The sequence below is a fragment of the Limanda limanda genome, chromosome 10 (assembly GCF_963576545.1).
Source record: "Limanda limanda chromosome 10, fLimLim1.1, whole genome shotgun sequence".
Lineage (NCBI taxonomy): Eukaryota > Metazoa > Chordata > Actinopteri > Pleuronectiformes > Pleuronectidae > Limanda > Limanda limanda.
In genome coordinates this window covers 2573623-2598794 of record NC_083645.1, presented here as the reverse complement: position 1 = coordinate 2598794, position 25172 = coordinate 2573623, and the positions used below count along the sequence as shown (strand labels likewise).

The following is a 25172-nucleotide window of genomic DNA, read 5'->3' as shown; positions in this document are numbered from 1 at the left end:
AGTGAGGGAGCCCATGGGCCGAGCGCAGGGTGACAGGCAGCACCGCCGTCCAATCGGGAGAGAGCGATCAGCGTGATTTACAGCCGCGGGGGCTGAGAGAGGGAGGTGCGACGCGGGGGGAGGAAGAGAAAAAAAAGAAGCAAATTGTTGAGTGAACAGCATCAGTGGAGAGTGGAGTGGAGGAGACCGCAGTGAGGGCGCAGGCTGCCGAGAGGAGACACGGGCAGAACAAGAGGAAAGAGGCCAAGTCCCACATTTATCCACTGAGAGAAACATGTTTTTCCTATTTTTCTAGTATGGATTATGGTTTCTTTTTCTCAACTCCTCTCCTGACTGCCCGCATCACTCCAGCCGCAGCGCGCTTCACTGGAATGTGCGCTCCAGCTTCTCCGGGACGCAGCTGAACAAGACAGTGGAGCCAGAAGAGAGAAGAAAAGCTCCATCAGTCATCTTAACTATTTCTCTGTTTTTACAAGATGCCTCTCTTTTAACGGGACAGATTTTTTTCTGGATGCCTTACGCGTTTTTTGGAGACTTTTACGCATTTTTGAGACTTTTACATCCCGATTTAAATGTGATGGAAATTGACATTTTGTCCCTTAACAGAGGATAACACGGTTCATGGTCTTTTCTACCCAAGTGCACTTGTTTTTCCGGCGATGATTGTGTTAGTGATCGTCCTGTGCATCACGGATGGAGTGCTCGCTCAGATACGCTACTCTGTGCCGGAGGAGGCGGACCATGGCACCTTGGTGGGGAATATCGCCGAGGACCTGGGACTGGACCTCACCAAGCTGGCCTCCCGCCGGTTCCAGGTCGTGCCCAGCTCTCGCACGCCCTACCTGGAGGTGAACTTGGAGAACGGCGTCCTGTTCGTGAGCGAGAAGATCGACCGGGAGCAGATCTGCAAGCAGAGCGTCAGCTGCCAGCTCAACATGGAGGTGTTCCTGGAGAACCCGCTGGAGCTGTTCCGGGTGGAGATCGAGGTGGTGGACATCAACGACAACCCGCCCAGCTTCCCGGAGACGGACATCACGGTGGAGATCTCGGAGAGCGCCACCCCGGGCACCCGCTTCCCCCTGGAGAGCGCCTTCGACCCGGACGTGGGCTCCAACGCGTTACGCACATACGACATCACCACGAACAACTTCTTCTACCTGGACGTGCAGACCCAAGCGGACGGGAACAAGTTCGCCGAGCTGGTCCTGGAGAAGCCGCTGGACCGGGAGCAGCAGGCGGCGCACAGGTACGTGCTGACCGCGGTGGATGGCGGGCAGCCTCCGCGCACCGGCACCGCGCTGCTGGTGGTCAAAGTGCTGGACTCCAACGATAACGTCCCGGTGTTCGACCAGCCCGTCTATACGGTGAGCCTCCCGGAGAACGCGCCGGTGGGCACGCTGGTCCTGCAGCTGAACGCCACCGACCTGGACGAGGGGCTGAACGGGGAGATAGTCTACTCCTTCAGCAACCACATCTCCAGCCGCGTGAAGGACTTGTTCAGCATGGACCCGCGCACCGGGCGCATCGAGGTGCGCGCCGAGGTGGACTTCGAGGAGAGCGGCCTCTACCAGATCTTCGTCCAGGCCAAGGACATGGGGCCGAACGCCGTGCCCGCGCACTGCAAAGTGCTGGTCAAAGTCCACGACCTGAACGACAATGCCCCGGAGATCAGCTTCAGCACCGTCACCGAGTCGGTGAGCGAGAAGGCGGCCCCCGGCACCGTGATCGCGCTGCTGAGCGTCACGGACCGCGACGCGGAGGAGAACGGTCAGATCGACGTGGAGATCCTCGGTGACGTCCCGTTCAAATTAAAATCCTCCTTCAGGAATTATTTCACCATCCTGACGGACGGCCCGCTGAACCGGGAGCTGGCGGAGTCCTACTCGGTCACGGTGGTGGCGCGGGACAAAGGGTCCCCCTCCCTCACCACCAGCAAGTCCATCCGAGTCCAGGTGTCCGACGAGAACGACAACGCGCCCACTTTTACGCAGAGCATATATGATGTGTATGTGACAGAGAATAACGTGCCAGGGGCGTACATCCACGCGGTGACGGCTCTGGACACGGACATCGGGCAGAACGCGCTCATCAGCTACTCCATATTAGAGTGTGACATCCAGGGCATGTCGGTGAAAACCTACGTGTCCATCAACGAGGAGACGGGCTACCTGTACGCGCTCAGGTCCTTCGACTATGAGCTGCTGAAGGATTTCACTTTCATGGTCCAAGCCAAAGACGCGGGCACCCCGGAGCTCTCCTCCAACGCCACAGTCAAAGTCATCATCGTGGATCAGAACGACAACGCTCCGCTGGTGTTGGCCCCCCTGGGAAAGAACGGCACGGCCCGGGAGCCGCTGCCCCGCTCCGCCGAGCCGGGCTACCTGGTGACCCGCATCGTGGCCATGGACGCGGACGACGGCGAGAACGCGCGGCTCTCCTACAGCATCCAGCGGGGGAACGAGAACGGCATGTTCCGGATGGACTGGAGGACGGGCGAGCTACGCACGGCGAGGAGGGTCTCGGTCAAGCGGGACCCCCACCAGCTGTACGACCTGCTGATCGAGGTGAGAGACCACGGCCAGCCGCCGCTGTCCTCCAGCGCCAGCGTGATGGTCGTGCTGGTGGACAGTGTGGCGGAGGGCCACGGCAGCGGGGACAGGGGGGGCGCTGCCAAGGCCAAGGAGGGCACCCTGGACCTCACCCTGATCCTCATCATCGCCCTGGGCTCCGTCTCCTTCATCTTCCTCCTGGTCATGATCGTGCTGGCCGTGCGCTGCCAGAAGGACAAGAAGCTCAACTTCTACACCTGCCTGAGCAGCGAGTGCTGCCTGGGCTGCAGCTCCTGCTGCTCGCACCAGGGCCGGGCGCGCAAGAAGAAGCTCAGCAAGTCGGATATCATGCTGGTGCAAAGCGCTGTTAACGTGAGTGGACCCAGTTCCACTCAAGTCCCCGTGGAGGAGTCCGGGAGCTTCGGCTCCCACCACCAAAACCAGAACTATTGCTACCAGGTATGTCTGACTCCAGAGTCTGCCAAAACCGACCTCATGTTCCTAAAGCCGTGTAGTCCCTCTAGGAGCACAGACACCGAGCACAACCCGTGCGGGGCCATAGTCACAGGGTACACAGACCAGCAGCCTGACATCATATCAAACGGCAGCATTTTATCAAGCGAGGTAAGAGTCCCTCTCATACCTTACAGTTTAACTCCCCCTCCATCCAGAGACCCTCAGCATGTGTAAAAAGCCTGCTTCATTCTCAGGATCTGTTTGAATCCATTCCTGATCCCCCCCCCCCCCCCCCCTCCCCCAGATCAGCAGCAGGGCTGAGGAGTTTTTAATGAAGTGCTTATACAGAATGCTGCTGTGACTTATCTCAGGAAAAGCATAAAACCAAACCCAGTGTTTAGAGCACTGGTTGCTGACATGTTACCTTTAGTCCTCAGGGAGCTCAGCTGGGAAAAAGTCAATACTGCATGATCATGTTTAGCTCCCATGGCTCTGAAATGATAAAAAAAGCCAGAAAATAAGATGAGAATAGACGCAGTGTATGGTTGGTCAGAGCTGCTGGCTGCTGTGTGTGTATGTGTGCGTGTGTGTGTGAGTCCCCGGGGAGAGGAGTGTTTGCATTAAGCATACTGGTCACAATGTTGCTGAGTTGCACGAGAACAAAGATGCATCTCTTGGTGGTGCCAGCCTGAATCGGTGCACTACTTTATCTTGCCGCCCAGGCAACATATCTGTAGAATTGTGCTCGATCCTCTGGTGTGTGTGTCGGTGTGTGTGTCGGTGTGTGTGTGTGTGTTGGGGGGGTAATGGTCGATGGCTGAACAGCACAGGGTCATTTTACAGATAGCACCAATCAATGGCACTGTGTAGGTTGCATCATTTGTGGTTGGAGGGTGGTGATGTTTTGTTTATCAGTTCTCCTCATGTCCATGTGTTAATGATGCTACACAGGGTGTAAGAGTGACCCCCACTGACCCCCCCCCCCCCCCCTCCCCTTTCTCTTTCAGACCAAACACCAACGAGCTGAACTCAGCTACCTGGTCGACAGGCCAAGACGTGTCAACAGGTAAATATGGAGAGAGACTCGGCCTGCACGCGGTGTTCAGTCCACCTGTTAATAAACTATCTGGTCGATTCACTGGGGCCAGTGATATTAGTAAGGGGGTTTTAATCTCTGTAAAAAACTTAATTCAGTGATATCTTTGGTTTCAGCTCGGCGTTCCAGGAGGCCGACCTGGTGAGCTCCAAAGACAGTGGCCACGGAGACAGCGAGCAGGGAGACAGCGACCACGACGCCACTAATCGAGGCCATTCCTCAGGTAAGAAACTCCCTTTGCTCTGCTGGGTTTGTCTATGACGTGATTCTTTTTTTTTTCACCTCCTGCTATCAGTTTATTAATTTTTTTCCAAAGGGCCTATCAGTGGCCGTCAGTTTTCTAAAGGACTGGGGTAGGCTTTGCTTATACGCATGTGGTGTGTGGAGCCGGGAGCAATTTGCTGCCCATCTCTCCAGTGCTGAACTCTGGACTCCTCTCGCTCACATGCGGCTCATTGTGTGGGGCTGTGTAAATGAAAGCACTTTTTAATTATAGCCAGCATCACACATGGCTGAAGTCAGCATCATCTAAAAGCACTTCAGTGTGTCCGACAATCAGCTTTTATGATGAGGGCGTTGTACTTTAGTACGTCCTAATTTCTTCCCGGTGCCGCGGTGGCTTGTGATTTCCTGTTACATCCCTTTGAATAGAAGAATGAAAAGGGAGAAAATGTGTAAAGGTTAAAGCAGAATCCTGTAAGCCGCCTCTGAGGAGCTCCCTTTTTAATGTGTACATTAGGCGGCTTCTCTTCTGACACACTAATGATTTAATGTCGGTGAGCAGAAAGCGAAACCCCGGCGCTGTGTGTTTGTAAATATGTGTCGGCGTTAATGAGGAGGCCGGCTCCCTGTGAGCTTGGCCACTCGGAGCTGGAGACCACTCCACCAGACGTGACAGGCTTTTTAATGAGGCCGAGCGCTGGGATGCGGACCAAATAGGTTGAGGCCGTAGCAAACAAAACAGGCGATTCATCCGTTCATTAGATCCATTAATGCATTAATTCATTCAGTTGTTCTCCGACTGCACTCGCTCTATGCCTCTCCCCTCCCTCGCTTTCTCACTGACCGTATATCCTTCCGTGCCCATCCTTTTTTAATCTTCCCTGTCTAAAGGAACCCATCCGAGGGGATACAATAGGGCCCCACTGAGTTATGAATGGTGGTTTTATGTCTTCATTCAGTGGCGGGGGGGGGGGTCTGTGGACGGAGCCTGTCATCGTGTCTGGTCCTCACAGTGCCAAATGAAGTTTCCCTGCCACTTCCACGGTTCCTCCTGTAGACTGGCTGGGTGACACAGACATCAGTAAACAGAAAGGCACAGAGCGGAACCCTCCTCCCTGCCCCACCCTCTTTTTTTTTGCTCTAATAAGCTCAGGTTTTTTCTTCTCCATCACTGTGGAGCCTCTTTACTCCTAATCGGGACTGAGCCAGCTCCAGCTCCTTTATTTGGATGGAGTTGTCCTATTTCGAGTGCATTAGCATTTCATGTCAACGCTGCCAGCCAGAGTTCATATTCTGTTTTGAATAGTCTCACTCTTTTACCCAAGTGGGACTGGCTGGAAATGCATCCTCGGCTTTTGGTATCAATAACATGGAAATATTCTTCTAAAGCTTCATGTAGGAAAATACAAACCCTTTTTATCCTCCCACTGAATAAGTCAAAGTTGAGAAAATGCTAGAGTTGTCAGTCTAAGCATAAGCAGCTGACCTGATGAAAGAAAATCATACAAAACTATGAATAACATCCGTGCCAGCTTTTTGATTCTGTGAGTGATGGACGTCTTTTCAGGTTCAGTTTGCAAATACAGTTTGGCCTCTTTCAGCAGCGTGGCACCAGCAGCAGCTGCTGTATGTAGATGAAGTCCTGCTTCAAATACGTCAGTCCCTTGTTTGTATAGAGAAAATATGCCAGCCCTTCTTTTTTCTTTTCTTTTAAAAAAAACTGAATAACCAACACTGCAGCCCCCGGTCTAAACAAGACAGTCAAGTCTATTAGTGGAATTTTTTTGAAAGATCGGATTGAAAATTAAATCAGGATCTTTCTGACTAAAGAATAATTCATCATGATCGTCAGACATAACACATTAGCTGCTGGTTCGATGCTACCGTTTTTGATATTCTGTGCCACAGAGACGTTAGCTGCTCTGTTAAATGCTAGAATCTACTGGAATCAAAAAGGGAATTTTTTGATTCCAGTATAGTAAATGTTACAGAGGTGGCTGTGGGCAGGAGGTAGAGCGGGTAGTCTGCTAAGCAGAATGTTGCGGTTTGATCCTGTGTGACTAAGTGCCCTTGGGCAAGACACTAAACCCCAAACTGTCCCTGACGGCTGCCCCGGCAGTGTATGAGTGATGTGTGAGAAAATATGTGAATGGGTAAGTTTATACTGTAATATATTTTAGTGGCCATCAAGACTAGAAAGAGTTATATAAAAACAGATCATCTAGTATGGAAGTTGTAGTTGATGTCCTTTGAGTAGGGAGATGAGGTTTTACCTCTGTATTCCACTCAGGCCGGACAGCTGCTATAAGTTCTGTCTCAAGTGTGTTGGACTGTTCATACAGATCTGAAGCTTCTGTACATCCAGCTGTGATGCAGTGGTCAGAACATCAGCCGCACGTCAGTGCTGACTTTGAGTACCCTTGGCGTGGTGAGTGGAGTACAGTTACATTGCGGCAGCGTTATCACGCAGCTTAGGGCCTTTAAACAGATTATTTGCTGTGCATCAAGTCTTTGTTTGATTAGGATAATTGATAGCGTGGCTTAGTGTTCCGCCATTCTGCTCCAACAATGCTGGGAAAAGAACACAGGCTTTCCTCCCTGTGTGCTAATTGAGTTTGTCAGCAGCGAGGGGAACACTCGAACTGTGTCAGTGTTTAATAAATGCTAATGTTAAATCAACGTGTCAATGTCATCCATCACGATGGCGTGTTAGCCTCTTCGCCCGACTTTGACAAGGGACTTAATGGATAGACCAGTGGAGGAAGAGGAGGACTGGAAGTTTTGCTTCCACCGAGACGTTTTCCTCCATATAATCAGATTTATAGGAGCACATTGGTTTTTTGTTACACTAAATTTGTTCTACAGAGAATTAAAGCATTATCATTACATACTGGCAGAGAAATACGGAGATACGATTTGTTTGAATGTGCTTCCAACTGCATAAAACTGGCCTCGCAGAGAAGGATGGTGCTGCTCACCCTCACTGCACTATCATTTTATTTTTGTTGTTGTTGATGTTGCTGTCGTGCCAACATTTCCAGGCTGTTTGCTCGCTTGTTCCCTGATCAAAAGCAACACGGCTTATTTTCACATCAAGGATGCACTAGCAGTCCAGAAATCACCTGTAATGCACACATAAACAGGAAGCACAAACTCACAGGAACCTTTCCTTGTCTTTTTCTGTTTGATTCTGACCCATTTGAATCATTTTGTATCCAATACATGGAACAAACTCCTCGTTGGCCTGATCAGCGCCAAGGTTATTTTCAAGGCGTCGCAGTGTTCGGCGAAGAGCGACAGAGCGTGTGGGAGAGAGAGAGAGGGAGGATTTTCATTAAAGGTCGAATGCAGGATTCATCTGTCCACGTCCAATTGATCACTGTAAGCGGATGATTATTATATAAGTCTTTTCTTTTCATTTTCTTTATACGTCATGCAGGAAAGAATCAGATTAATTTATTTAATGAATATATTTGCTGCACACAGGTTCATTATTCACTGATTTAAAGATAAGATAGTGGCCCTCTCCTGCTCCATGTGTGAACGGCCATGAGTGAAAACGTCCCCCACTGCTGTGCTGCTGTGAGGGAGCAGGAGAGACATGTTACACTCACTGTAAACGGTCCAGAGCAGGAGCAGGAGCAGGAGCAGGAGCAGGAGCGGGAGCAGGAGCAGGAGCTGGAGCAGGAGAGACATGTTGCACTCACTGTAAACGGTCCAGAGCAGGAGCAGGAGCAGGAGCGGGAGCGGGAGCAGGAAGGGGAAATGACTGACGAAGCCGTGGAGTTGTGAGCAGAGGAAAGGGTCACATGCTGCGGGAGGGCATAGAGCACACACACACACACACACACACACACACACACATACTCTGAACTGTGTGGAGCACAGGCAGGGATGGTTGTGAAAACTGTCGTAGTTCCAAAAATCTAGAGGGACCAAGCACATGAAAACCTGCAGTAGGTTACAACTGGTTATAGTTTTTTCACATGTAAACGACCAAAGTGATGATTAGTATTAACCTATTATTAAAGGCAGCATTTGAGCAGGAAGGACTCTGTCCCCCTGTCTATGCTGCTGCTCGCTGCAGTGTGCGGAGGCAGAGCAGATGTGACGCGAAGGCTCCGTGATTTCAGCGTTGGTGCGTGTTTTAATGCAGAGAAAGTGGTGAGAAATGCATAAATATTGTATTTAGTATTATACGTATTATAATTGCTGCATTAAATATTTCTATCACTCCTACAACGACCACCATCATTGTATGACCTGTCGATGTAAAATATTCATCACGTGCTATCACAGGGAAGGCCAATCCTTTTCCTGGTACACCTGTAAGTGCACGAGTGTCAGGTCTGCCATGCTTCAGCAGAGACGTGTTAGAAGCCACTGGAACCTATTTGTATTTTCACAAGAACCCAATTGTAGCTTAAGGTGCTGCAGCCCAGAGTGAGAACATTGAATAGTAATAACTGATTCTGTCTCAGAGCCTGAAGGGATTCAGGTTATGAGGACCGACCGTGGTGGAAGAAGTAATTGACTTGAGTAAGAACAGAATATGTCTGCCTTCAAAATGATCCCATTAGGCTGAATTATGAACCATTTATTTCTTGTCCATCAACTGCACTTTCACTCCAGTGGTCTTATTTATTGACTTTGTGATACATTATTTTAATATGATAAAGGATATACTGATGTAAAATGGAAAAAAAGACTAAAATATGCCTAAAACATTGACTTTATGTATTTAAATTACATATGAAAGTTCAAAGTACATTTCTAACATTAGTTCAATATATAGGGTAATATTTATATTATATATATATATATATATATATATATATATATATGTATATATATATATATATATATGTATAAGATTAAACTATTTAAGTATTTCATTTATTCACACTAACTTAACATCATAGAAAACACTTTGTTAAATGTCACCCATTACATTGAATTTATAAAAAAGGAAACATGGAAATGTAATATGTAAATGAAATACATAAAGCCAACATTTTAAGCATCCTTTTTATCTGAGTGTGTGAATACAACATCAAGATGCAAAGGAAAGAATTCAGTAAATGTATTATTCAGTTAAAAAAAGCCTATAGATGTTCTCTCTTGTGTCCATACATTTTCCTTCTTACAGATATTCAAGTCAATCAATTGAATGTTAAAGCCCATATTCATAAATCCCTATTTGTCTCTTCGGGCTTAACAAGGTGCAACATCCTCTGCCCTTAACCTATGACTAGAGTGAGGAAAAAACTAAATAAAACACCCTCCAATATAAAGGTTAAAAATATACGTAGCGAGATCCAAATGTGAGTGATCCCTCTTCCAGGATGGACAGAGGTGCAATAGAGATAACTTGTATCAGAGCACATCAACCAAATAACAATATCTGCCAACTTTTAGGATAAAAGACCGTGAAGTAAAACAGCTGAGAATTATTTTGAGGTAGCCTACAGTTCTTGAGAATTGTTATTAAAAGTTCAGGTGGAGAAATACAGATCTGTATTTGATTATATTCAGAACAAGGAGCTGATTTTGGAGAGAACCTTGGACACAATTAAAGAAAATAACCAGTTCCATGCTTTTCGCACTGTTTGTGTTGCAGGTGTGATGTTGAACTGTAGAGTTGTCTGTGGTACAAGTTAAAGGTCATTTCATTCATTCTGTGATGGGCACATTTCCTGGTAAATGAAATCGCAGTGGAATTAAAGTGCTCCTCATTTGCTGCCAGGCCCTGCAGCCCCACTCCTGCAGCCCAGGGAGTCACCTCAGGGCCCGTCTCCAGTCCGGCTACATTGTGTAAAGTACATATTATCAATATAGCCAGTGTCACGCACTTGGAGAAGATTGAGTCAAGACGCTTATCCAATTTCTTACCCCCAAACCCCCCCCCCCGACAACCCCCTCTGTCCCAATCCACTCCCATCTCGCCCCGCTGCCGTAATGAATTCCTCCTTAGGCCTGCAGTTCACGTTATCGCCGTGGTAACAGCTCGCTGATCAGTAATTCATTTTTTCAGACCTCTGCATACCAATTACCAAATGAAGGTTATTATCGAGACTCTGCCGTTTGCCCCACCGGGCGAGCGCCGTGCAGAATGCCAAGATGAGATGAGGCGTCAGAAGTAAACGAGGGGTCAGCACGCCTCAAGAGCGCCCCCCCCCCTCCTGCTCGCCGGCCTCTTCACCGGTGTTTGGCTTAGCGTGATGCGTGTTGACACAGCTCTTCTACATGGGAGCGGAGGGCAGGGGATGCCGCAGACGGACCGAGCGTCCCAACCCATGATGAATGAGCTCCGAGAATATGGCTGGAAATTGATGTAGCGGAGAGATAATTGTATCACTCACAACCTTTAGAGATATTTAAAGCCCGGCCCGGCCTCCGTGTGTGTGTGTTACGGCTGAGCTGTTTTTATCTGTCTGATTTGATAGAAGCTGCCTCATGTTCATGGGGAACTTCTAATTTAGCCAAAATGTCAGGAAATATCAAGATGTGTTGATTTGGCTTTATGACTGAAATTACCCTCCGCTTCCCTCTCTCTCTCTCTGTCTTTTCTTCTCTCTCTCTCTCTCTCTCTCGCTCGCGCTCTCTGTGTGACAGTCTTATCTCTCTGGCTGAGTCTAAATGCCATTTCCCGTTCCCATTTTGAGAATTAACACAGCATCCATTTTGTAATGGAAGCAGAGCTCCGTGTCCAACTTCGCTTGTTTCTTTGTTTATTCTGCTGCTCACATGCTCCTGCTCCCTGTGCGTTCAGGTGCACTCACGGCGTAGGTCTGCGCCCGGCGTGCGTTTTGGTCGCGCCCCCCCATCAATTCCGGCCCTGTGTTGTTTCCTCCGGTGGACGAGGCCATATTAAAACGTAATGTGATGGTGTATTTATGGCATGTTGGTTAATATTTAATAAGAAACCCTCTCCTCTCGATAGGAGACTGGGCACTTTTCCAAGCTGTTAGCGATGGCAAGCCAAATTAATCCGCTTTGTAACAAAGCAAATTCCCCGTTTGCTGACTGCCACAGACACACACACCACAACACACACTCACACACTGCTTAGTGAGACGGCAGCAGTCTTAGCCCGATCAGTCTGTATTCAGGGGGATTAGCAGCAGATAGCTCGAGCTGGACAGTACAGATTTTAGCCCCAAACAGCGACTCAGACGCACACACACAACGAGCAGATGTAGGCTGCAAAAAACATGCATACACAGGATCTAAGCCCCAGTGCAAAAAACATATGGGCCGATGAAAACACAATTTGGCTTAGGGCTTACACTCGGCCTAAATAGCTGTGCCGAACGGCTAATGTTCCTCCTAACTCTGTCCCCTTTAACTCGGCTCCCTTTGCCCTCTGACAGGAGGTGCTTTTCTCCCAGACAAATTCCTGCCATTAAAAAAACTCACAAATAATTAGTGCACATGAAAGTGAAGCACGCTCAAACTGGTTTTCATTTGTACCTGCAGCCAGCCTTTCATGGAGGACAATGGGTTTAGAAAAGGGGCTGAGCCTGACGTATACTGAGGGCCTGGGACAGGGGCAGGCTGGTAATCTAATACTATTGAGTTTGTGGTTTGCTCCTAACGTCCTGGCTGAAAAGAGAGCACGAGCAGTGTGCTGGCGAGAACTTTGAAGACTGTAAAGGCACAGGCACACACACACACACACACACACACACACACACACACACACACACACACACACACACACACACACACACACACACACACACACACACACACACGTGCGGTTGCTTTGTCGTGTAAATTCCATCAAGCCATTTAATTGTTTTCACATGTTTGGACGTAGAAGTTGCAGGTCACAAGCAGACATCCACTGACCTGTGATATTTTGTGTCTGATTAAAGATTAAATTTGTATAATAAAGTCAAGTAAAGATTCGATATCTTTGTTTGGTGCTTAGACACATTAATGTCCCCATGTGTCCTTGCTCTGGGACTTTGTAAGATTTACTCGCACGATAAAGAGCTGGAAAGTTAATTTGTATGTACACGACCACAACACTGGAACTAAAAGGGAATAATCAAAATATGACAGACACTAATCCTTTAAAAGGTTTACACCTCAGTGACCTTAATATTTCTAAAATCCAGGCTGTGGGGCTGCTTGGAAAATAAATCTTTTACCTTACATAATATCACATCTCATCTTTTGATGGCTCCTCTGAATAAATGTGCCATTTGATAATGATTTTTTTTTTTTCATCATAAATAATTGTATGAAGTTAGAGAATGAGAGCGTTACTGGTCTTTAGAAGCTGGGGCGCGAGCGGGCGTGTGGGCTCCCTCCTGACCCACCAGTTTCTCCCACTCTCTCCATTTTGTATGAATTATTTCATATTAGTAATTGGGTCGTGGTTTGGTTTGACAGATAGAACAAAAAAAACAGTTTAACAATGATGCCTCCCAATTGCTTGGCTTGCTTCTGTTTTTCAAGCTGTACCCCAAAGCTCTTTCATTCAAATTCATGAGTATCTGTTTCCTGTGGTTGACTGCTTTAATTTATTCATTAATATGAATTCTATAAACATAATCACTTCACCTTTAAAAGTCCAGTACTTATCTTGCACAGCTTTGACAACTGTTCGTGCCATTTAGTCAATTTTTTATTATTTAACAACAAAAATGTTTCCAAAAAAACTGAATGTAATTACAGTCTCAGTAATTAACAACGTGGGGCTGAAATACACTCATTCTCCTTTGGATTTAAACAGGTCAAGGTTGTACTAGCTGGCAAAATAGTTGAAAACATGCAAAAACGGGAGAAGGAGGCTGCACAACAAAAAATCTTAATGTAAAATGTCCTCACCTGAGTTCACAATCTCACATATTATCAACAAGACGCTTTCTTTATTTCAGTAAAATACTTTCTTTCTCGGCCTCCTTTTAAATTACCCCTCACGTTGTCTGTGCTCGTGTCACAGCCTCTGTATCAAATAACACTGTTTCACAAATTAGCTGACTGGAATACAGAAAGGAACTAAATGTCTATATGTTATTCTCCTCTTTCGATATGAACTCAGATAAATTGCAGATTTAATTTGCCCTTTCGTAAAAAGACACAAGGATTCTATATCTTCCTTATATTTCATATGCTCTTTATTTAAACTGTACTGTAAGTAGGTATGCAGCGAGTATTTATAGTTAAATAAAGATTATAGAAGTAAAACGTAGCCCTACGTGTTCCCACTGCAATGAAGTGAAGCACAAGTACCATCAAATACTGACGTTTGTGTGTGTGTGTGTGTGTGGGAGGCTTACATATTAAACAAGTTCAAACTGAAAATCCTGACTCGAGGAATCAAAGACCAAGTTGCATGAGTACATAACAGTTAAAGTCTTACAGGAGATACTTTGGATGGAGTTGTGTTATTCTGCATTTTGGTGTTTTCTTTTTGTTCGACTGTCTTGCTTGTTCCAAAAATACTTCCTCCAACACTTTTTCCACATTTCTCTTTTCTCTCTCCCTCCCCTGACGCGCAGGTGCTGATCTGTTCTCTAACTGCACGGAGGAGTGCAAGGCCCTGGGCCACTCCGACCGCTGCTGGATGCCGAGCTTCATGCCCTCCGACGGGCGCCAGGGGCCGGACTACCGCAGCAACCTCCACGTGCCTGGCATGGACTCTGTCCCCGACACAGAGGTATTTGAAAGCCCAGAGCAAACGGCCGATAAGTCATTCTCCACCTTTGGCAAAGAGACGCCTCTCAGTCATCAACACCAACACCTCCATCATCACCACCATCTTCTCCAAAACCATCACGTCAGACACCACCACAGCTCCTTAGAGAGGAAAGAGTTGGAGGCATTTCTGCCTAGCTCCAGAACACCTTGTAACCCGGCTCATTTGAGTGAGTATTGTGTTTTCGCTCGGAGCCAAGCGCCCGCCCCTGATCTCCCTGATCTGCTGATCGAATTAGGTGGAAAAAAAAAGATTCCAAATTCAATTTCCTCCCCAGATTGGCTGGAAGAAGGAATGCATGAAATTCATTTCAGCTCCGACCTTTCTCAGCCCTCTTGTCTGGGTGTTTAACTAACTCTTCCCTCTTTGTTAAGCATCTCCATTATGTGTGACTGTGATGATCTTATCTCCCCTTACCTACCATTTCACTTCGCACTACACACACACACGCACACACACACACAAACCTCCAGCTCCGACTGGCCTGTGGGCTTTTCCAAATGAAACATGCCAAAAGCAATTATGATCTATACGGTTGCTTTGATGTGGGTGGAGATGTTAGCATTAAGGAAGCTCTGTCTCATTATGGAAAAAAATGGCTGCCGTAATATAGACACTAGCCCTCTCACTATGCCCAGCAATGAAAAATGTCTGTTTTTAATCAGCGGAGGAGAACGGCAGGCAGCGAGCTTAGCATCTCATTCTCATTCGACAGACGTCATTGCGTTGGAGCTGAGGATCAAAAAAAACGTTTTAGATAATTGAGAAGAGGGGGGGGGGGGAGGAAAAAAGAGAAGGGAAAAGTCACATTTCCCAAGGAATTACTCTTTCTTAACTCTCATTCAAAGGCCACAAAGAGATACATCCTCAATCACTGCAATTTAGTGATAATGCTTAATTATAATTTTGTCAAGCGGTGCCTGAAGAGGCCCCTTCTCTCATCGTCTCACGCAGCTCGCCGGAGTTATCAGACTGTCAGAGCCCCGCTGCTTCCCGAGCGCCATCATTTAAAACCACAGTGTGCTGTTCGGAACAGCAGGGAAAAAAAGGCCTTTTTTTCTTTTAATTAATGTTTTATTCATTCGCTATGTTTTCCTTTTTTATCCTGAATCAAAAAGTGATGTAGAACAAGGACCTAATTGCTTACATCAGAATGTTCATATTGTAGCGTGGCGCTTGCAGCGGTGTCTAATCATGTGTGTGACTGCAGTGTCACAGTGTGTCTGAGTTATAGATGTTTTCTCAAACCGTTACATTTTTACATTTTTTTTATAAATACAAATATTTCCTACACATGTATAACCTTATTAGTATTTTTATTTTACAAGTTTTACAACCACAATTCGAGCCAAACAGGTTGTGGATGAGACTGTATTCAAAGTGATGAGGAATTACAGTAATAATGTGATTTCAATTGTGCAAGATGAGCACAAATATAAATACATCAAAACATTTATCGACTATAACAGTGGTGATTATTTAGTGTGACGCTGCTTAAGAAGAATCATATGTCAGCAATTGAACGATTCTAATGAAATCAGTCAGGTATAACAGCTGGGGTGATGTAAGCCTGTCTTGTTTGATGACAAGCATATAACACTGTCAAATGGAATATTAAAAAAAAAGCAGTCAGTCGGGCTAATGATATAATAAAGCAGAGTAACATTGCTGTGGCGTGACAATGCATATTTCACAGTGAAAGGATTTGCACGAGTCTGAACGGCTGAAAAACCTCGTCTGTCCCAAAAGCTCCGAGAAATGAAACAAAACCACTCAGGCTGAAACCATGCTATTTAAAAACCGCAGGAACAGACACAGTGTGAAGCCGTGTGTAATTCAAACTTAGTTTTGTACACTTTGCAGCCTCAGCTTGACGGACACCGTGTTTCTCTCGCCGTGCTGCTCTCTACAGTTACCATGGAGGTGCTTATTATGCGCTTATGATGCAGCACTCGAGGTGAAGGGCTCGCAATATCGCTGCGTTTCCCAGGAACGCCGCCACTCATCCCTCCCTCAAAGTAGATTACTGTGGGCCTTATGCTAATGAATGTGGGGGCGCAGTGTGTGTTTGTGTATGTGTGGGTGGGTGGGTCGGGGGGGGGGCTGCTTGGTGCTGGGGGGGGAGGATAAAGGCAAAGAGGGAACAACAGTCAGAGGAGGAGGGAGGGGGAGAACAGGGGGGGAGGCCTGGGGTGGAGGAAGGGATAGAAGGATGATACAGGCTGAAGCTCCTTAATCTGATCAAGTCAGCCACTGATACACAGAGACTCTTTGTCCCTGGACCCGCAGGCCCGGAGCCGGACCCGGCCGGGGGTCGACCCGAGGGTGGAGTGCAGGGGAGGTGGGAGAGGGGGCGGAGCCAGTGATAGTCGGAGCCCACAGTGATTACCGTCATCAAACTCAGACAACATTGAGTCGGGGACGGAGGGGGAGGTGACATCTCGGCCTCCCTCTTTTGTTGCTGCCCTAAATAAACTTGCCGTGAAATGCACCCAGAATCCAATGGCACCATTCTCATCACAAGAACCCCCCCCCACCCCCCTTCCCTTCTTCACATACATGGTCACACACATATTATCCACGAGTCATTTCACAAGGAAGAACGGTGACTGCCAAGATGAGAGATGTGACACTTCCTTCCCCTTGTCGTGCATGTGTGAACCCACAGGTTTTGTGTGAATGAGGCCGTTTCAGCACTGGTTTACTTTCTTTTGGTTTGGTTTTCCGTCATCCCTCACACAAACCTGATACTCAACCCACATACAATCACTCTTAAGCCATTTTCAGACATGAAGGTCCACACAATAGGGTCTAGACTTTTTCCAACATTTCCAAGTTGACATCCTCGTTGGTGCCTTGTTCCATTTTTTCACCATTTGTTTTTCTATTTGTTTTTATAGTTTTGTGTCTGTGGCATATTACAGACGTCATCACCACGCCCAGTGGCTTGTGGTGAAACGTCCGGATCATCCCCTGCTTTAATCTCACATTGGCTTATTCAGACTTTATCCCAAGGTTTTATTTTGGGGGCTAGAAGGAGAAACTCCAGAGAATATCTGCAGCAACTGACTCAGAAAAATGCGTTCTCACTTATAACCCCTCCAGAAAATTTCAGAAGATTATCCAAAGTTCAGTGCATGTCTGAAAACAGCTACACACACACTCTCTCTCACACACACACACACACACACTCTCTCTCACACACACACACACACACACACTCACTCACTCACTCTCACACAGAGCTAACCATTTTGTGTTTCTCTCTACTTCTCTACAGCGAGGAAAAGGGTTTGCTAGCTCCTTCCGCGTGGACATATCGGAAACCGCGTGACTTTGCACAATCACTCCCTGATGACCAAGGCTGTAAAAAGAGAACAACAAAAAAAAACAAGAAGCATTACGTTTTCAACCCATTTAACCCTCCCCTCCCTCATCACTCCTCACCCAGCAAAAAAATAAATAAAAAAAATAAGAATAAATAAAAACACTCTACAACACACAAAATGTGAAACACCGACCCCCCCTGCCCCTTTGAGGAACTTAGAGTTCCCACCTTTCTGGAATTCCTTGGATCACTGCCGGGCTCTGGAGGCACCCCTTTCTCGGGAAGAGGAGACACGGAGGAGACGGGGTCGGACGGATGGGTGCGGGCAGGTAGACGGATAGCCTTATACTGGGAGGACCCCCATTGTCTCAGCGGGACTGAGAAACAAACAGAGGAGGAGGAAGGACAGCGGTGACGGAGAGACGGAACTGTTCTCTGGTCTCGTGCCGTTCCTTGTCCAATCTGCGTGTGCCTGTTTACAGCACGGATGTGTACGTCTCAGAGGGAAACGTTACCACATGAGGACCGGATGTGTATACTGAAGACAAACTGAAATGACAGCCACACGGAGAAACCGCCACTGAGCCCTTTAGGCATTTGTACTCGCAGAGAGACGCCAAATTGTACAGGAAAATCTTTGTGCATTTCAAAATGCAATACCACAGTTTTAGAATTTTCTATTCTGTTTATGTGGTCAGGTGTCTCTATTCTGATCTACTTCAAACTTTGTAAGAAAAGATTGTGGGCAGGATGTATTTTTATTTATGTTTTTTTTTATTATTCTGAGTTCTTTTCATTTTGTTTTTGTTCTCTTCTGCGTTGGATTTGGTCTGTTTGCCATATCGTGGGCTTGGACAGTGTTTGGCCTGCGCTCTTCTGATTCTGAGGTGTCAAGTAGTTTCTATCATGTGTGAGAAGTGTTTACTGTACTCTTTTAAAAGTTTCAAGCTGAATATAAAACTATATATAAATCCATCTATATCTACTTGTTCTGAAGGCGTGCTATCTATTTGGTTCCACGCTCGGATTCAGAGGCTTGACTCCTGGTTAAAAACCCTGATGAAGGCTGTTTTGTTATGTTATTTTCCCTTTGGGAGACATACAGGGAGACAGAGGTTCTCATTGTTTGACATTATTTCATTATTTTGTTTTTTTGTTCCACTTTTGGATATTGATAAAGATTATGTCTATAACTAAAAAGAAGGTAATAATTTAGATTGAAATCAGTGGTAATTTTGTGTCATTGTAACCAAAACTTTAAGGGTACATTTATAAGGAAACAGGACAATAACGAGGCCAAATGCAGAGGGTGCTGTACACAAATGCAGTTGGAAAGCAGTCGACACACATTTCTTTCTCACACATTACAAACACAAACACACCAATATGCCAACAATAAACGGAAACAAATGGTGAAAAGGAAGGTCTCATGTCCTTTATTTTTAAGCATTTTGTGGTGATTCACATCTCCATAAGCCATGAGTAAAATGAGTAACTTTCCTGGGTCCCCAGGTCTGCATCGCCCCCCGAAACATTACAGTTCCTTTTGTGAATTAAGTTGCACAATTGCAAATGGTCAATTATCTGTATTTATGTGTAACTTTTCTTGTCTGGATAGCAACTCAAAGCACTTTACAGTATATTATTAACCCATTTACACTCGCATTCATACAGGCACACAATCTCAGTAGATATAAAGGGGTTCAGTATCTTGCCCAAGGACATGCAAGTGGAATGGGGGAGACTGGGATCAAACCAACAACCCTTTGGCTATTGGATGACCCGTCTACCTTCTGATTTACTTTCAGCGGTAGAAAGAAAAACTTGGCTGTTTTAAAATTTTGACTTTTAAGTTTGTTTTACATGACTAACAGTCAAATGTTTATTGGTGCCTAGGCTCCGACTTCCTCATTCCTCCCGATATGTTCACATCCACACAGAAAATATTTTGTCTTTTTTTTGTCTTTTGTGGAGATTTTTATATTTTTTTATTTGCAGAGGACAGAGAGCAAGCTGTTAAAAGGGGCATATTTAAATATTTGTTTCAGGTTAGCCACAAACATTAATTTCATACGTACCTTCCAGCTTCCCATCCATATTTTTACAATCCTATTTTTATCACATAAGCTCATTTGATATTTGGAAGTATCGTTTGGACTTGATTCAATTCTTAAAGCTTAGGGCATCTTTTCACTCGTATACATGTGCTCATGCTTCTTAATTCATGTCACTGAGCTGTGGTGGCTTCTTCAGGCTCCTGTAACCGTGGGAGGATACGTTCACTCTCATTAACTCTCAACAACAAATGAAGTTGTGCAGGAATGTCGACACTTTGGTCGATATGAGGCAGATTATGCGCATGAAAAATCAGCTGTGGCCGGACGAGGCTCTTTGGGCTGGAAAGACAAACACGTGGCCCACTTTTATTACAGGCCTATACTTGTCATCTGGGTTTATATGGTGGAGGAGTTAAAAACTGTAAACCTTGTACAAATTGATATATAATTTGAAGCCGTAGGCAGCAGGTTTAAAAGCCTTCGGGCTGCAAAAACTCCCACAAAAAACCTTTAATTCTTTCCAGCATTGCTACTGGAGAGAATTGATTGAGCCGAGAGATGAACTAATATGAGCATGAAATTCACATTTGTATTTACATCCCCAAAGCGTGGTAATGGTGGACATGACACCTCAATCAAGGAAAGATCATCTTTATCGTCCCTCCCTGTCTCCTCTGTCCTGTCGGCACACATTCTGTAATCCTTCTTTTATTTCACATCTGCAGTGTTGATTTAGGAGAGCTTGTGTGTTTTTATCTATCTGAAGAAGATGTTGCAGCTGTAATCCGAGGTAGATTAGGGTATTTACAGATGGCGATGAACCAATAACGCGGCAGAGTTCAGATACACACGCTAAATCAGCTATAGTCCTGCTTAATCTTCCAGTACATGCTGAATATTCATTGATTTGTTAATGCGACCGAAACAAAAGCCTTAAGTCTTTGTTGATGCGCACTATAAATATTTCAAGCAAACGGGGAGGGATAAGCAGCACCTATGAAATTTTCTCAGTCTGTTTTTGCAGCCTCAGAATTGTATTTCAATGTTAAACACAGGAAGACAAATAGCGAGCGGTGGCGGCGTGAACCGTCGGCCCCCGAGCCCTTTTGTTGCTGCGTAATGAGGGCAGAGCTATCGGAGCAGCACCGCTTAGATTGAGGACGAAAAGTTGAACGGAGAGCAAGCGCGGTATAATCATATCTATTTTCTTGTTAAATGGAAGCTATTATGTTTGACCTCCACTCGACGCTAATCTCTCTCACAAACCGAAAAGTTTTAATTTCCATGTGCGTTTATGCACGCCAGGCGCCAAATGAGAAAAACTATTAGACTATAATGAAAGATAATTTAAGAACAAAAAAGAAGAGAGAGAGAGAGAGAGAAGGAGAGCGAGAGAGAATTACAATTCCCCAAACAAACGGGAGGATTTTTGTCGAGAGGCAGATGAAACAGAGAGAGCGACGTCTCTCTTTCTATTTCCGGTGAGCAGGGGGGAGTAGGAGTGGGGGGGGGGGGGGGTAGAGGTAATTGCGATAGCGAGTTTCAAAGTCACCCGCTTCACAAAGGCAAAGCGGATTATGGGAGGCTGAACTTTTTCCACAACAGAGCTCTCTTCTTTTTTTTTTGCAAATGCCACCAGACACAAAAAAAGGGAAAAAGGGGCAAAGAGGAAGTCATCACGGTGAATCGCTTGAACTCTGGGCTGATCAATGCGTGTGGATATAAAACCGTGCAGGCGGGTGGGCAGATGGGGATGGTCTGCATGAAGGTTGATTATGGTCTCTTCTTCTACCATGAATGAATGATGTAGAGACACAAAAAGAGGACAGGGGACTTACTGAGGAGAAACCATGACATGCTGGGAGCTTGGGTTCTTTTCGGGGTTGGTCCCATAAGTCGTATTTTCTCTATGAGCTGCTTGCCCTCTGCAGAGGAGGTCCTATATGAAAGCTCTATTTTTGGAGGCTTTGGTCATTTACATGACTCATTTCTCGCTTGTATCGTTGTCTGCTCTGATGTCATCTGTGACAGCTGAGTGAGAATGCTTTCAAACATGAAAACAACTCACGTACAATTATCATGCACGTGCTGGTGTGAACAGGAAGCTTTTGTTTGGTAGTAGCAGAGACAGCTGGGCTACAAACGAGAGGGAGCGATGGAGAAAAGTAATATGAGGGTTAGCATTGTAGAATGTTGAATCTACAGTAACACCACAACAGCTGGTTCATTACTGGCAGCCGAGGCTAATGGTTGTTTTCCTCTCGAAAGGGGTAACGCGATCTGAGGCTGACGAATCAGCAAAAGGCTACGTCATGACCAGAAAGATCCAATCAGCAAGCGACTTTCAGTGTCTGTGCCATCATTTCCAAACGTCCCAGTTTCTGCTCGTCCGGACTCCAGATCTCAGGTTGTTTCATTCTAAAATGAGGCCAGAAGTGCTTCCAAACTTCTCCTTTTGAGTGGGTCTTAAACTCTGGAGTAGTGTGGACACCAGCCGCATCCGTAACAGAGTTGTTGCATTTAGCCTTAGCAACGTTCAGATGAGAATCCATTGATGGGTTGTTTGGTTAAATTTTTGTCACTGGCAATCAAACCACACGCACCAAGGCGTGAAGAGGCAGATTAGCTGGTGTTTGGCTGTTAAACACAAATATAAACCCACATGCACTCTCTGATTTGGTTGACGGCTCACACAATGATGTGGTCGTTTCCAGTTTAGAGCAGAGAAAGCGATAGAGCGCTCAGTAGCTTTCCTTTGAAGCAAGTAAAGAGAAACGGCACAGAAAGCACACAGCAGCCAGCTGAATGCCACATGTCCAACTCTCAAATAAAATCTGACAGCCCTAACGCTTAGTACTGGATATTCAGTTCACCCATGCATAGGAAGAGAGCCAGATGGAAAATATATATTTTTTAAACGTTTTCTTTTTCTAGTCACAAAACAGTGAGAAGGTATTTTATGATCTGACGTAAGCTTTCTAAGATCAGCTCTGTCACAGTTTTTCATAGCTGATCCTGTAACTGCACTTTACTTTTCAGGTACTTTTGACTTTTACTCCACGTTATATATCAGAAGAAAACCGTAATTCCTATTCTTACATTTTTTGAATACATTTCGTGATATGTTCACGTTGTGTTTTATATACTTTAAAAAATGATAAATAACAAAAGAGGAACTGGGCCACTGATCCAATCAGAGCGGGCTTGTAACATTAGACCCCACCTCCTGCAGCAGCATCACTGGTGAAGACAGAATAAAATGTATTCAGATATACATATACATTTACTTTAGGTACGTAAAACAGTTAATGTGGTACCTTTACTTTTCTGTAAATACATGTTTGTGCTTCAGGTGTCATGAAGGTACGTCTTTTTCTGTGTAAAGCCGTTGTCCCTTTGTCTGTGTGGGTGTTGTCAAGTTACACTGGCTTCTTCCAACAGTCCTAAAACACGCAGATCAGGGTTGGGCTAATTTGAGACTCTATATTGACTGTAGGTGTGAATCTATGATGCCCTGGCAGCCTGTCCATAGTGAACCCCTGCCTCTCCCCAATGTCAGCTGGGATTGGCTCCAGCTCCCGTCATGACTCTCAAAGGATAAGAGGTAAAGATAATGGTTGGATGGACATTTTTGTTCAAGTGTTTATACTTTTACTTATGTAAAACATTTGAGTACTTCCTCCATCACCGACTAAAATGGCTGTCACAAGATTCGTGGTGCAACTCTCCTTTGCAACGTGCTGCAATTGTTTTTCTGGTGAGGAGAAAAGAACATTCAACACACACATCTGAGTGAGTTGAAGCACCTGAAAGGCCTCTCAAGCAGGAGTATGGTCAGCAGGTGTGAGCCGAGGCTGTAGAGGACTGGTACTGCTGAATAAGTGTTGTTGAGTGGAGGAAGGCCAACAATAGCATCAAGGATAAGGATCAGAAGACGTAGATACGTTGTGTGTTCCTGTCGCACACTGAGGTTGTCCGGTCAGACGTGGACAGCCTTCAGCTGCTCGCAGCTTCGACAAGGACACAAGACACTTCCTGGCATTGAATCACACCAAGCAAGCCATGAAAAAGATAGTCATCTCTCAATTCATTATACTGGAATAAACATATTAAAATACAGAACAGACACAATGTAGCAATAAACATCTGGACTCTGACTGGGTGCTGCTGATAATGTCCATTGACGATATTGAAGTTTTCCAGTAAATAAACCGTCATTCACAAGGCGAAACTATTAAATTAACATTACATTTAACTGACACTTTTATCCAAAGCGTCTTACAATAAGTGCATCAACCCCGAGGGTACAAACCCAGAACAACAAGAATCAAGAAAGTACAATTTCTTCAAAAATAAAGCAAAACTACAAAGTGCTATAAGTAAGTGCCATTTAAGTGCTACTACATTTTTAGTTTAAAAAATTTTTAGTATATTTTTATTTTTTTATTCAAGGTTTCGTCGGAAGAGGTATATTTTTAGTTTGCAGCGGACTATGTGTAAACTTTCTGATGTCCGGATGTTGATGGGGAACAATTATAAATGTAATGGCTTTTGCTGAATTTTATAAAGAGGCAATGATGTGTCGCTATTATGATTAATGACTCAATTGTCATTAATAATTAACTTTTCAAAATCAATCATCTATTGACATTTAAAAACAGTAAAATTGTAAAGGTCTACAATCATTTCAAATGGCATATTTGCTGAGTATACACACACAAACAAACACAGACTAACACACACACACAAACAAACACAGACACACACACACACACACACACACACACACACACACACACACACACACACACACACACACACACACACACACACACACACACACACACACACACACACACACACACACAGCATTCAGAGACATACAACACATCAGTTGTAGCCCACAGCTCCACTATTGTCTGTGCATCATTCCCACCCGTCCTCCCCCCACTCCAAAACTTAACAAGGACAAGCACACACCTACAGACACACACACACACACACACACCCGCAGACACACACACCCACAGACACACACACCCACAGACACACACACCCGCAGACACACACCCCTTCAAACACTTTCCCACTTAAACCTAACCCAACTGCCCCGACGTGCCCTGGTCTGCGCTGGCTCCAGCCGACAAGCCCTAAGGGGGGAGAATGCAGGAGGGCAAGGGGTCGAGAGAGCAGAGCCACCCAGGACGGAGGCTGTTTAGTGTTCACACACGCACACACACACACAAGCATGTATACACGTAGATCAGTAATAGGGGCCGACTTGTCTAAGTGGTGTTGTCCAGTCGGGGCCTGCTGTGGACGCTTGGGTAGCCTGAGGCGAACAGGGAGAGCAGCACACAGATGGTTTTAACTTCACTGGCAGTACTTGGTTTGCTGTTTTTGTTTGATAATATAGTTGAGTTCGGTTTCAATTGAGATTATTTCCTCTGAGCTTTATTTTTATATTTTATTTGATTCAGATAAGAGGGTGTATAGGCCTATTCATAAATGGTCTGCATGGATACTCTGAGACATATCAGCAGTGATTAAAACGTTTTTGAAAAAGTTTTAAACTCGTGAAAAACTGCATATTTCTTGATTTTCGTCTTTTAATATGGCTTCCGTCTCAATTGTACAAGGCTCATTGGTGTCATCTTGTTAAGATTCTCACAGGAATCATCCTGACTTTCATTTGCTTTCATGGAGCAAGATGACACATATAGAGACAAACAACCCTTCACACACACACATC

At 45.5% G+C, this 25172-nt stretch overlaps 1 protein-coding gene across 1 annotated transcript; it reads left to right on the top strand.

Annotated features, from left to right (window-relative positions):
* The first annotated feature begins 659 nt into the window (after positions 1-659).
* pcdh10b (protocadherin 10b) lies at positions 660-17335 on the top strand. The gene is made up of 6 exons (XM_061080028.1): positions 660-3173; positions 4013-4071; positions 4218-4324; positions 13839-14055; positions 14122-14204; positions 17316-17335. Exons 1-6 carry the CDS (start codon positions 660-662, stop codon positions 17333-17335), a joined length of 3000 nt encoding a protein of 999 aa, XP_060936011.1.
* The last annotated feature ends 7837 nt before the right edge of the window (positions 17336-25172 follow it).